Below are 12786 nucleotides of genomic sequence, written 5' to 3' on the forward strand. Positions count from 1 at the left end.
ATCAGTGGGACAGTTTTAGTGCTTTGGTTTTTGTTTATTCTTTAGTAATCTATTATGTCTCTCTTGTTTAGGCTTTAGGCTTAGATGATTTCGATGTTTTCACTTTTTTTATTTATTAAATATTGTTCAGTTTCTAATATAAATTCCGATGACAAAGTAAAAAAAAAACATTGCTTTAAAGTTTAAACCAAGCCTGGGAATTAGAACCGAACCGATTTGTTCGAACCGAACCAAACCGAGATTTGGGCAAATCGGTTCTGTTTAAATTAATTTACATAACCGATTGGAATGATTTTAATTTTAGTCGGTTAACTGAAATTTTAGGGGTTAACCAAATAAATGAAAACCCTAGTCTAATACTCCCTCCGTTTAAGATGTTTTGAGTGAAAGCACGCAGATTAAGAAATAACCACTTTAAAAAAGTTCAACCAATCATAAACATGACTGCATAAAATAAATAATAAAAAATATTAAAGTAATCTAAAAGTTACTTAAAAAATTGAAAACATCTTATTTATGAAACAAAGAAAAACCTCTAAACCATCCTATATTATGAAACGGAGGGAGTATATTTCAAGTCATCATCTCTTCTAATATAATTTTCTTCTTCTCTGGGCAAACAAAAAAATCTTTTTTTTCTTGTTCTTTTTCTTCTCCTTTTATTTTGATTCATCACCATTATTTTTTGGGAAATTGGCACTACGACACACTTTTGTAAGAAAGTTGTGCAAATGACACACTTCTTGTTGATAGGGCACTCATGGTCTATGAGAAGACTGACATACCCCTTAACTAGAGACTCTTTAATCCTAACTAGAACAAAAGCGACATCGTTTTTGCTGGGGAGGAGATAAAATTTTTCCTCGATTTTGACTGAATAAGGGTTCGATATATATATTTTTTTACCACGAAGTAAAAAATCTTTTATCGTCTTTCGTCACTTTGAAAACCTAGATCCGTCGCCGTCGATCTCTGGGGAATTTCTTCCGACGTATTCTGCAACAATAGCCACCGGATTTTCTGTCTACCATTTCGTCAGTGGTCGTGCACCTATTACGATGACAGGTAATCGCCGTATAACTAGTTTTTTTCAAACCTCCATCAATTGAGAAACGTTCGTCACCAACCAAAACTATTGTAGAAACGGTGGAGAAGAGTAATTCGGAGTGGGATATTCGGCTTCCCACACGTTTGTTTGTCACCGACCGCTACCCAGATGCGAGGCTAAACCTCTACTCAAAGCCCGACATTCTCAATGTAATACGCGATGTGCTGAAAGGGACACCTGAAATGGATCGGATTTTGGATTCACCATTGGGATCCTTGTTTAGTTTACCGGTTGCCGAGTGTCCAATATCTTGCATGTTTCTTCACGCTCTACTATGCAGACAAGTAATATCGAAACAGAAGTATGAATTGTGGACAGCCACTTAGGTTTTCATTGGTTGAGTTTGGTGCTGTTACTGGTTTGGATTGCCGTGAGTTCCCTGAAGAATATGACCCAGATTACGACCATGTTCCTGAACCTGAGGAGAAAAGTTTCTAGGATGAGTTGATTGGAGAAGACCGGAAGAAGACATTGGCAAATGTTAGTAAAGTGTTCGAAGACCCATTAGTTAAAGATGGGAACAAGAAAATTCGGCTTGCAATGCTTCTTATTGTTGATGGTGTCCTAATAGCGAAAACCCAGACACAACGTATGACTTTCAAGTATGTGGAGATGATTGAAGATGTAGATGAATTCCTCGCTTTTCCTTGGGGGCGAGAATCTTTCTTGAAGACAATAGCGTCGATGAGGCCAGAGAGTAAGTTGCCTTTTACTCATGTTAACAAGAGATTGAGAGGTCAGGATAAATGCAAGGACGTGGTTGCTACATTCACAGAGAAATTGCAGCAGAAAACTATCCGTTTGTCAGGTTTTCCCTTGGCACTACAGTTACTGGCGTATAGCAACATATCTGGGCTGCTGGAGAAGATACCAGGGGCTAATGACAGGAGGACTGTATTGGAATGGGATTCACTAGTGTTTGCGAAAAACAACCTTAATTTCAGGGACATTCATGTCACGAAAAGAGCTGACAAAGTAAGTGTTTTGATTTTTGAGACAGATATTTGTTAATTTTCAACAGGTGTCCACGTGGATAGTATACTTACTAACATATCTGTGTCCACAGTTGGTTGTTAATCCGTATCGTGTTGTTGTTCCACCCGAAGAGGGCTGGGGAGAGTGGGATGATGAAGTTAAAGACAGAAAGATAATGTATATGGTGGCGCAGATAGGAAGAGGACACGTTTTCTCGAAAAAGGAGTGGCCAGGAGGGGATATGTCATTGCCTTTAATTACCGTTAAAGACCCTAAAGAGAAGATTCAACACAAAAAGCACATTGTCTGTCGCCAAGGAGTTAAGTCGCAAACACTTTCCCTTAGATGAGGGAGTTTAAAAAAAAAAGAAACTTCCTACAGTGGTGGACGACATTGAAGGTAATGAGTTGTCTGAACGAAAGAGTTGGTTCGGGAAGCAGTTAGGTGATCTTAGGTCCGAATATGAAGTGAAGCTCAAAAAGTTAGAGCGGCATTACAAGAAAATGGAAGGGAGGTTGAAAGGGCTTAAAAAGAGAAGATTGTTGGGCAGAAAGTTTCGTTAAGCTTCCCGGATCAGTAGGAAAAGTATTAGTCACTGCAATCAAAAGCAAAGTGAAAGTAGTTACGCTGGCCAGGATATCTCATTGAAGGGGGGCTAAGTTGATGGCGTTGGTGTTGATAATGTGGCTGATTCGAACGCGAATGATGGGGCAGAGGATGTTTAATACGAACTCCCTAGGACGAAACTCTGATGGAGGCTGATGACAGGTAATTGGTGACGTGAATTGCTGGTGATAAAACACAAGTGGATTGTGAATGACGGCAGGTGATGTTCGAGAGAGAAAAGCAATGATTCGATGGTGAGAAGTGTGAGATGGTTATATGGATTCGAAAATAAAGTGAAGAGTTTCTTAATCACAAAGTGTTTAGAAACTCGGAATCATGAACGCATTCACGAGTTCAGATTGAGAGAAGAAAGATTCAACAATACTTGTTACATAAAACTTCTTCGCTACCAAACAAGGAGGCGTCGCTTTTGGGTTTTATAATCAACCCTTGGGTTCGACACTCCAAACAACAGGAAGTTCAAAATAAAACAACAAGGCGTGTAAAGGAAATAAGAAAACAACGAAGCGTCTACGTGATCTGTAATAGTACAGAAGTCACTTGTATTAGTACAGAAGTCATGGTGACTTGTAAATCATCCCCATTGGTAATGACTTCTAGATAACTCGACGTAGTGATCCATATGCCTCATTAAAAACCATACCGAGAAAACCCATTGGGACAAAACTCAGCTATGGGAAAAAGAGTACAAACTTCACACCTAAGTTATCTAGTTATCATTACCGGGTGAAGTCTTCAGGGTGGATATGTTGAAGACTTGGATCCTCGGTAGATTGAATGACCCGTCAGCTATGAGTGCATGAGCTTCCTTGGCCATCTCCTTAGGTCTTGAACGAGTGATCCTTCCCACGATCTCCGGTTTCTCTGCAGCTTCTATCTCCTTGCTGGCCACGATCATATCATCCTCCCCCTCTTCAAAAGGATTTGTCCTCAAATCGGGATCTACATAATAAGGAAGCAAGTCAGAAACATTGAATGTTGAAGATATATTATACTTACCTTGAAGATCAATCTGGTAGGCGTTGTCGTTGATCTTCTTGATGACTTCAAATGGACCATCAGCTCGTGGTAGAAGCTTGCTTTTCCTCTCTTCTGGGAACCTATCCTTGCGTAGATGAATCCACACCAAGTCTCCTTCTTCAAAAACGATCTCCTTTCTGCCCTTGTTTGCATGTTTCTCGTACTGCTTGGTTCTTTTCTCTATGTTCTCCTTAGCTTTAGCATGTTTCCTCCTGACCTGTTCAGCCTTTTCTTTGCCATCAAAGCTACACTTCACACATAAAGGTAAAGGAATCAAGTCTAGAGGTGATTGTGGATTAAAATCATAAACAATTTCAGAAGGAGAGAATAGAGTAGCAGAATTCTTAGTGTGATTATATGCGAACTCTACGTGTGGTAAACATTCTTCCCATGACTTGAGATTGCTTTTCACTAAGGTCCTGAAGAGTGTAGATAGCGTCCTGTTCACCACTTCGGTTTGCCCATCTGTTTGCGGATGACATGTGGTTGAGAATGATAGCTTGGTTCCGAGTTTAGCCCATAGGGTTCTCCAGAAGTGTCCTAGAAATTTAGTATCTCGGTCTGAAACGACTACTTGATGTATTCCATGCAGACGTACTACTTCCCTGAAAAACAAGTTAGCTACAATAACAACATCATCCGTCTTGTGACTGGCAATGAAGTGAGCCATTTTGCTAAACCTATCAACCACAACGAAAATCAAATCTCTACCATTTCTGGTTCGAGGTAAGCCAAGAACAAAATCCATAGAAATATGAGTCCAAGGTTGAGAAGGGATAGGGAGAGGAGTGTATAAGCCATTGGGCTGTACTTTACCCTTGGCCATTTTGCAGATATGGCACCTAGAACAGATTTTCTCAACGTCTTTCTTCATTTGAGGCCAATAGAAATGTTCTTGCAGTCCAAGTAGTGTCTTTGACACTCCGAAATATCCAGCTAGTCCACCTCCGTGAGCTTCTCTAATCAACAGTTCCCTTATGGATCCTCTGGGTATGCACAATGGATCCTTATAAAATAGATATCCATCCTGCCTATAGTAGTTTTCAAAACCAAACTTATGGCATTTGCCATAGCTCTCAGCGAAATCAATGTCAGTCTTATAACGTTCTACTATTTTATCAAAACCTTCAAGCTTAGAAGACAAGGTAGAAACGAGAGTGTACCTCCTAGATAATGCATCTGCGACTACATTATCCTTACCTTTCTTGTATTTAACCGTGTAGGGAAAAGTCTCTATGAACTCCATCCATCTGGCATGTCTCTTGTTGAGCTTCTGTTGTCCTTTGAGATGCTTCAAGGACTCATGATCAGTATGAATAACGAACTCTTTTGGCCACAGGTAATGCTGCCACGTTTGAAGAGCCCGAACCAAGGCGTACAGCTCCTTGTCATATGTAGGATAGTTTAGCGTCGATCCTCCTAGCTTCTCACTGAAGTAAGCTATTGGCTTCCTATCCTGCATCAAAACAGCACCTATACCCACTCCGGAGGCATCACATTCAATCTCAAAAGTTTTCATAAAATCAGGAAGTAAGAGAATAGGGGCAGTGATAAGCTTCTCTTTTATGGCTGAAAACGCCTTCTCTTGTACATCCTCCCATATGAATCCTACATCCTTCTTGATAACTTCTGTAAGTGGCGCTGCAATAGTACTGAAGTCTTGGACAAATCGCCTGTAGAATCCTGCTAGTCCATGAAAGCTCCTTCTGCCACGTTTTTGGGTGTTGGCCACTCCTTAATAGCCTTGACCTTCTCATCGTCCACTCTAACTCCTTCTGCACTGACAACAAAGCCTAGAAAGACAACCTCAGTAGTACAGAACGAACATTTAGAAAAATTAGCAAAGAGGGATTGAGAACGAAGAACATTTAGAACTTGGCGGATGTGTTCTAAGTGTTCTTCTAGACCTTTGCTATAGATGAGGATGTCGTCGAAGTACACAACCACAAAGACGCCAATGAAAGGTCTGAGAGCATGATTCATTAAACGCATGAAGGTGTTAGGAGCATTGGTGAGACCAAACGGCATGACTAGCCATTCGTAGAGCCCTTGCTTGGTCTTGAAAGCTGTTTTCCATTCATCTCCTTCCTTCATTCTGATCTGATGATACCCACTCTTTAAATCGATCTTTGAGAAGACTGTTGACCCACATAGCTCGTCCAGCATGTCATCTAATCTCGGGATCGGATGTCCGTACTTCACTGTGATATTGTTAATAGCTCTGCAGTCAACACACATCCTCCATGAACCATCTTTCTTTGGTACGAGCAAGACTGGTAATGCGCATGGACTAAGACTCTCTCTGATGTGTCCCTTGTTCATCAACTCTTCTACTTGTTTCTGCAGCTCTTTAGTCTCTACAGGATTGGTTCTGTAAGCTGGTCTGTTCGGTAGAGCTGAACCTGGTACCAAATCGATCTGATGCTCTATCCCACGTATTGGAGGCAAGCCTGGAGGTATCTCTTCTGGAAATACATCCTTGTACCCCTCTATAATCTCTATCATCTCGCGTGGAAGCTCTTCTGCTGGCTTGGTACTAGCGAGTGTCTCTTTGTAGACATGAATGTGGTCATCTCTGGGTCAAATAGCTTATTGAACTCGTTGTGATTGATGTACAGGCTATGAGACACTTTCTCTGTATCCTTGCGGTTCATGTGAAGCTGATCTTTGTAGATCTCGCTGGGTGTAAGTGGTAGAAGAGTGACCTTGCGTCCTTTGAACTCAAATGACTGCATGTTGGTGAGGCCATCATGAAACACTCTTCTGTCAAACTGCCATGGTCTTCCCAAAAGAATATGACTGGACTTCATCGGAATCACATCACAAAGCAGCTCATCTTCATACTTCCCAATCGTGAGTTTCACTACCACTTGCTGCGAAACTGTTAAAGCTCCTTTGTTATTCAACCATTGTAGCTGATAATGTCTTGGATGTGAAGTGGTCTTGAGATTAAGCTTCTGTACCATCTCTTCACTAGCAGCATTTGTACAGCTACCACCATCAACGATCAAGGTGCAGACCTTGTCCTGAACCATACACCGGGTGTGGAAGAGATTCTCACGCTTCCCTCTATCATCTGGATGAGTCTGAACACTTAAAGCTCTGCGTGCTACTAACATCTCTCCCATGACTGCTGGTTCACCTTCTTCACCTAAATCAGACTCTGGTTCACTCTCTGAACTGTCTACAGGCACAATCTCTCCTCCTTCTTGAAGAAGAAACATCTTCTTGTTAGGACAGTCTCTGGAATAATGCCCCATCCCTTGGCATTTGAAACACCTGATATGACTTGTAGAGGTGCTACTCTTGGGCTTGAAATCGACCTTAACTTCCTCTTTGATTGTGGCTGTCGCGGGTTTGCTGTCCTTGGTGAAGGCGGGTTTACTGAACTCTCTTGGCTTGGGAATGTTAGGCGTAAACGTTGACCTCACTCCCTTTCTCTTGATCTGTGATTCAATTAGCTCTGCCTTATGTACCATTTCTTGCACATCTTCATAGTTCTGCAGCTCTATCTTGTCTTGAATCTCTCTGTTCAAAACCTCCAAGAAACCTAGACATAACCATGTCTTCACTTTCTCTCAGATCAGCCCTGATCATAAGCGTTTCCAGCTCCTGATAGTAGTCTCTTACAGACTTAGTGCCTTGAGTGAGACGCCTCAGCTTGTTAAGAATCTCTCTCTGGTAGTGTGTAGGCACAAACTTCTTTCTCATGTAGGACTCTGTCGATGTCAAGTGAGTCCGAACTGCTCCCACCACAACAAAGCATAGCCATTGAATTCAGATATGGCTATCTTCACCTTGTTCAACTCATAGGTACCTTGAACTTGAAAGTTCGATTCCATCTTCCTTTCCCAATCTAGATAAGTCTCTGGATCATTGGTACCATGGAACGAAGGATACTGAATCTTGAGATGATTCAGCTGCTGCCTCAAAGGATCATAATCCCTGCCGTGATCTCTGTTTCTGTTTCTCCTCATTGTCTCTTGGCCATGATCTGAGGCTTCCTCTTCTTCTGAATACTCTCTATCTGTATCAAAGTATATTCGATTCCCAGCTACTTGTTCAGCTCGTCGTGGGCGTGTAGGATCTCTACCAGTTCTTTGATGCTCTCTTTCTGTGCTTTGAGTGTTTCTTCTCTGATTGAAACAAGTCTCTCTTCCCCCAGTAGGTGACTTAGCTGTTCTGAGCCGTGTATGTTTGGAAGAAGCTCCCACGTGTGCCTTTCCTTTAGCTAAGCGGAGAGCCTCATTAGGACTAGGCGGTTCTGAAGAACTCTGATCTGAAGCGCTAGTTGCTTGAGCTATATCTTTGATCTGCTTCTCAAACTTGTTCCTGAGCTGTTCCATCTGCTGCTGGAACTGAGTAGACATTGTCTTTTTTGCTTCTGTTATTTGCTTAGCCATGGCTTGGTTCAAAGCTTCCATAGCTTCTGGAGAAAGCTCCATTGTACCTGCAAAATAAAGAAGAAAAATCGAAGTAAAACGTTCCTTGAGTGAAAGAACAAAATAAACTCTAAGACTCATAATCTAGACACAAAAGAACAACAAAAAAAAAAAACAAATCCTAAAACTAAACAAGACTCACAACGAAAGCTAAAACAGCGGGGACTAACACAACAAAGAATTAAACAAATGATCAAAATCAAAACAACACAAAACGAGATTAGGGTTTAGAATCGCTCAGCCTTTGGCACAGAGTTGGCTCTGATACCACATAATACGAACTCCCTAGGACGAAACTCTGATGGAGGCTGATGATAGGTAAGTGGTGACGTGAATTGATGGTGATGAAACACAAGTGGATTGCGAATGACGGCAGGTGATGTTCGAGAGAGAAAAGCAATGATTCGATGGTGAGGAGTGTGAGATGGTTATATGGATTCGAAAATAAAGTGAAGAGTTTCTTAATCACAAAGTGTTTAGAAACTCGGAATCATGTACGCATTCACGAGTTCGGATTGAGAGAAGAAAGATTCAACAATACTTGTTACATAAAACTTCTTCGCTACCAAACAAGGAGGCGTCGCTTTTGGGTTTTATAATCAACCCTAGGGTTCGACACTCCAAACAACAGGAAGTTCAAAATAAAACAACAAGGCGTGTAAAGGAAATAAGAAAACAACGAAGCGTCTAGTTGATCTGTAGTAGTACAGAAGTCACTTGTATTAGTACAGAAGTCATGGTGACTTGTACATTATCCCCATTGGTAATGACTTCTAGATAACTCGACGTAGTGATCCATTTGTCTCATTAAAAACCATACCGAGAAAACCCATTGGGACAAAACTCAGCTATGGGAAAAAGAGTACAAACTTCACACCTAAGTTATCTAGTTATCATTACCGGGTGAAGTCTTCAGGGTGGATATGTTGAAGACTTGGATCCTCGGTAGATTGAATGACCCGTCAGCTATGAGTGCATGAGCTTCCTTGGCCATCTCCTTAGCTCTTGAACGAGTGATCCTTCCCACGATCTCCGGTTTCTCTGCAGCTTCTGTCTCCTTGCTGGCCACGATCATATCAATGTTATCGCGTCTGAGGTCGACCCAAGTGGTGAGGATATTCTGGAAGGTCGTCACAATTGGCAACAATATGTAGCTGAATTTCTAGCAGAGGTTAGTAACAATTTCCCATAGTATGTATTATATAATTTCTTTTGCTCATAAACTTATGGTTTATTTCATTTTTTAAGATTGAATGTGAGGAAAATTTGGGCGTAAAAGTTTGTCCTGTACTGACGGTCAAGGCCATTGAGGTTTGTCACTAGTTATGCCATTTATATTTGGTTGTGTTTAGACGAACTGTAGCATCCCTTACACAATGTAGTGTCAGAGCAGAGAGGAAGGCAGTTGGAAAAATGTTCGGGATCGAAGGTGGATGTGAATGATGAGAGTGATTTGCGAGCTATTGAGAATGAGGTTAGAGACATATATTAAATTTTTAGTTCTGTTTAATTTTGTTATGCAGTAATAAACTATGGTGTTAGTTGACATAGATCTGTAATAGCAGGTTGATAGCGCTTATGACTTTACAAAGGATAGCAACTGTGGTGGAGACAATGGTGTAGAATACAGAGACGGTGAGACGAAAGAAGAGTTTGAGGTGGGCGACATGTGAAATTGTTTCAGGGAGACATTGTTACAAGACTTTAAATTGTTACATTGCTTAAATCCCCAATTGACTTTCATTGACCGAACAGGGAGACAATGTTCCTGTTGATATTATGGATGTGTTAAGGACTCCTTCGCCAGAAAGGGTAAGTGGGTTGTGGAAATTTCAAATTTATTTAAATATCAATGTATGTATATTGATCCATCTGGTTGTAATACTTACATACAGATAGGGTAAAGTAGCATGGAGAGGTTGTGTTCGGTAGACATTTCAATATATGACACTGAAAGCAAACCTATAATCATTGTAAGCAGAGATACCTGCACCAGATAAATTTTGTTTCCTTTTGAAACTAAAAAAAGTGGTATTAATTATAGTATATGTCGTAGGACTCTCATGGAGTCTCCTATTTATCTGATGTAAAGCCTATCTATGATACAGAGTTGAAAGACATGGGTGAAGATGAGGTAAAACAAGTTTCACAATGATTCAATTTCGTAATAAGAGATGTTTGTTAGGGAGCGTAGTGTTAATAATCTGGAGAATGTTTATTGTAGAAGAAAACAAAGGAGGATGGATCTGCTGCACAATCTACATTGGAAGATGAGCGAAAAAAATGAATACCATGCTGAGGTCATTATTTGATCCTAACAATGACACACAACAACATCTGAACATGCAACGTGATATGGTTAGTGAGTCATCACCGAGTGTGGATATTGAGGTAAATTTGTTGACCCAGGAAGACTTGCAGTAAGAGTTATACTTGTAGTATTGTTTAAATGTAACTGAACACATGGATACGATTCGGTGGTCAGGGAGAAAGGAGAAAAGTTGCTGATGGAGAAAGTTCCGAAGAGAAGGTGATAAAGAGTTTTTCTTTAACTTTTCGCAATGTTGATAATGAATGATATGGTTATACAAGTATGGTTGTATACATGGAGAAGATAATAAATTCGCAAGTGCTAGCAATATTAGTAGATTAGATCTCATGAAATTGAACACATGGATACTGATTTGTGGACAGGGTCAAGGGTTACCAGTATTTCTTGAAGATTTTGGTGAAGATAAGGTGGTAAGTATTTGGTAAACAACTGTTGTTTTATGTTGAGTAATCCTTATGTGGTCATATAATTATGTTTGGAAACATGGATCTGAGAAAAAGATGACATGTTGTAGCATTGATATCATTTTACTGAACATATGGATATCTATTTTTGGATAGATACACGGGTCACTAGAAGTTGAAACTGGGCATCAGAAGGTGAATAGTAGGCTTTGAACCACATTTTTATTTGTTTAGTTAGCATTGTTGATGTCCATATGGATACGAATATGTGGACAGGGACATGGGGCACCAGAAGGCGCACAACATATTTGTCAAGAGAAGGTAAAGAAACGTCTTAAGGAACCTTTATGTTACCTTGTAATTGGGTATTGTTAGATCCCGTTAAGTTCTATCTTTTCACAACCATTATGTTTTTAAGTTCTATCTTTTCTCAACCATTAGGTCATCGAAGCCTCATAGACTATTCTAAGCCTAGCAGCAGAGAATGTATGCGATGAGGTATATCATTCAGCTTCGTATATGAAAGAACGTTGTGCCACTGCATTAAACTTTGTATAGGATTGTTTGGATATCATACTAAAATCAATTATACTGTCCACATGGATATGGGAATGTGTACATGTGAAACCTGTATCAGACGTTGAAGGGGAGTTAGTTGAAGATAAGGTGAATAATAGTTTTTCAATAAATTTTATTCGGTACATTAATCTTAATGTTTCAATATTATATTGTTTAGTAAGTAACTATTATGGGGGTTAATGGAAAAAACAATAAAACAATTAGGTGAGGGTAGCCTCGGAGACTATAATGAGCCTAGCGTCAGAAAAGCTCGACGATCAGGTACATTATGTATGTTTAGCGCTGTACATGTGGATGTGTATGTGGATTAACTAATGTTGTTTGATAATTTTTTTTAGGGAGGCAATATAGAGGAAGTTCCATTGACAAATCTTGAGGCAGTTGAAAGATCGTTCGGCGATGAAGCAGAGCTAGAAATAGTGGGCATATATTTCTGAATGCTTAGTTTGAGGTGATGAGGTATACTAACATATGATATATAATTGTATAGGAGAGAGAAGTTGAATCTGAAAATATTTTAGATGTAAGTGATTCTTCTCCGCCACATGAGTGAAAGCTTGCTATTTTGACGGAAGCGGAACAAAAAGTTGTTGCTGAGTGCTTGAAGAAGGCCCCTTACTCTCCTTCGAATGGGCATGATTTATTATCTCAACTGGACACCACTCTGTTTAAATGCTTTGAGAAAACGTTGAAGGAAGCAACTAACATGTAATTCATGGTTTTCATTGAATGTTTTTTTATGATGTTCTAATAGATGCTATTGTATGTCGTTTACTAATTAGACAATGCCTTGCAGTGAACACCTTACACGTTGCAGTCACCTCATTGACAACAATTTTTTTCTGGAACTTGATGAACCACAGAAATGGGTGTCTACATTGGTAAGTCCTGCTCTATTTATTAGGATTAGTCTGTAAACATACTAGATTGGGATTATTTACATCTTGTTTTATTGTCTTAAATAACATATGGAGGTCATGGTGTCTTTCTTAAGACAAAGACATATATATGTCCTCGAGCAGGAGCGTTCGACGTTTGCCTCACCTTGGTTTGGGAACTACCTCTTGCAGAAGTACAAAAGTTTTTCAGTTGCGAAGAACAAGAATATAGTGCAGTGGAGAGGATTATTGGACCGGTATTTTCCCGGTAGTCCTTCAGACTGGTTTGAGAATATTGACACAATATATATGCCGATGATATGGAAAAACGAGCATTGGGTAGGACCCGTCATAAGCCTAGAAAATTGGTGTGTTTTCATCCTTGATCCAAATGTGGATTTGTATGATATCAGAATGGTGG

General features: G+C 40.0%; 1 protein-coding gene across 1 annotated transcript; it reads left to right on the forward strand.

Moving 5' to 3' along the window:
• Window positions 1-1058: 1058 nt before the first annotated feature.
• Window positions 1059-2432, forward strand: LOC147934285 (uncharacterized). The gene is made up of 4 exons (XM_087472571.1): window positions 1059-1065; window positions 1142-1392; window positions 1547-2083; window positions 2130-2432. The coding sequence occupies exons 1-4, from the start codon at window positions 1059-1061 to the stop codon at window positions 2430-2432; spliced, it is 1098 nt and encodes a 365-aa protein (XP_087328697.1).
• The last annotated feature ends 10354 nt before the right edge of the window (window positions 2433-12786 follow it).

This window comes from Camelina sativa, chromosome 11, assembly GCF_030686135.1.
Source record: "Camelina sativa cultivar CO46 ecotype springtype chromosome 11, ASM3068613v1".
NCBI classification, from domain to species: domain Eukaryota; kingdom Viridiplantae; phylum Streptophyta; class Magnoliopsida; order Brassicales; family Brassicaceae; genus Camelina; species Camelina sativa.

Coding starts and splice junctions, on each gene's coding strand:
- LOC147934285 (XM_087472571.1), top strand. Junction 1,393..1,546: donor ACGCTCTACTATGCAGACAA/GTAATATCGAAA, acceptor AAAAGTTTCTAG/GATGAGTTGATTGGAGAAGA. Junction 2,084..2,129: donor TCACGAAAAGAGCTGACAAA/GTAAGTGTTTTG, acceptor AATTTTCAACAG/GTGTCCACGTGGATAGTATA.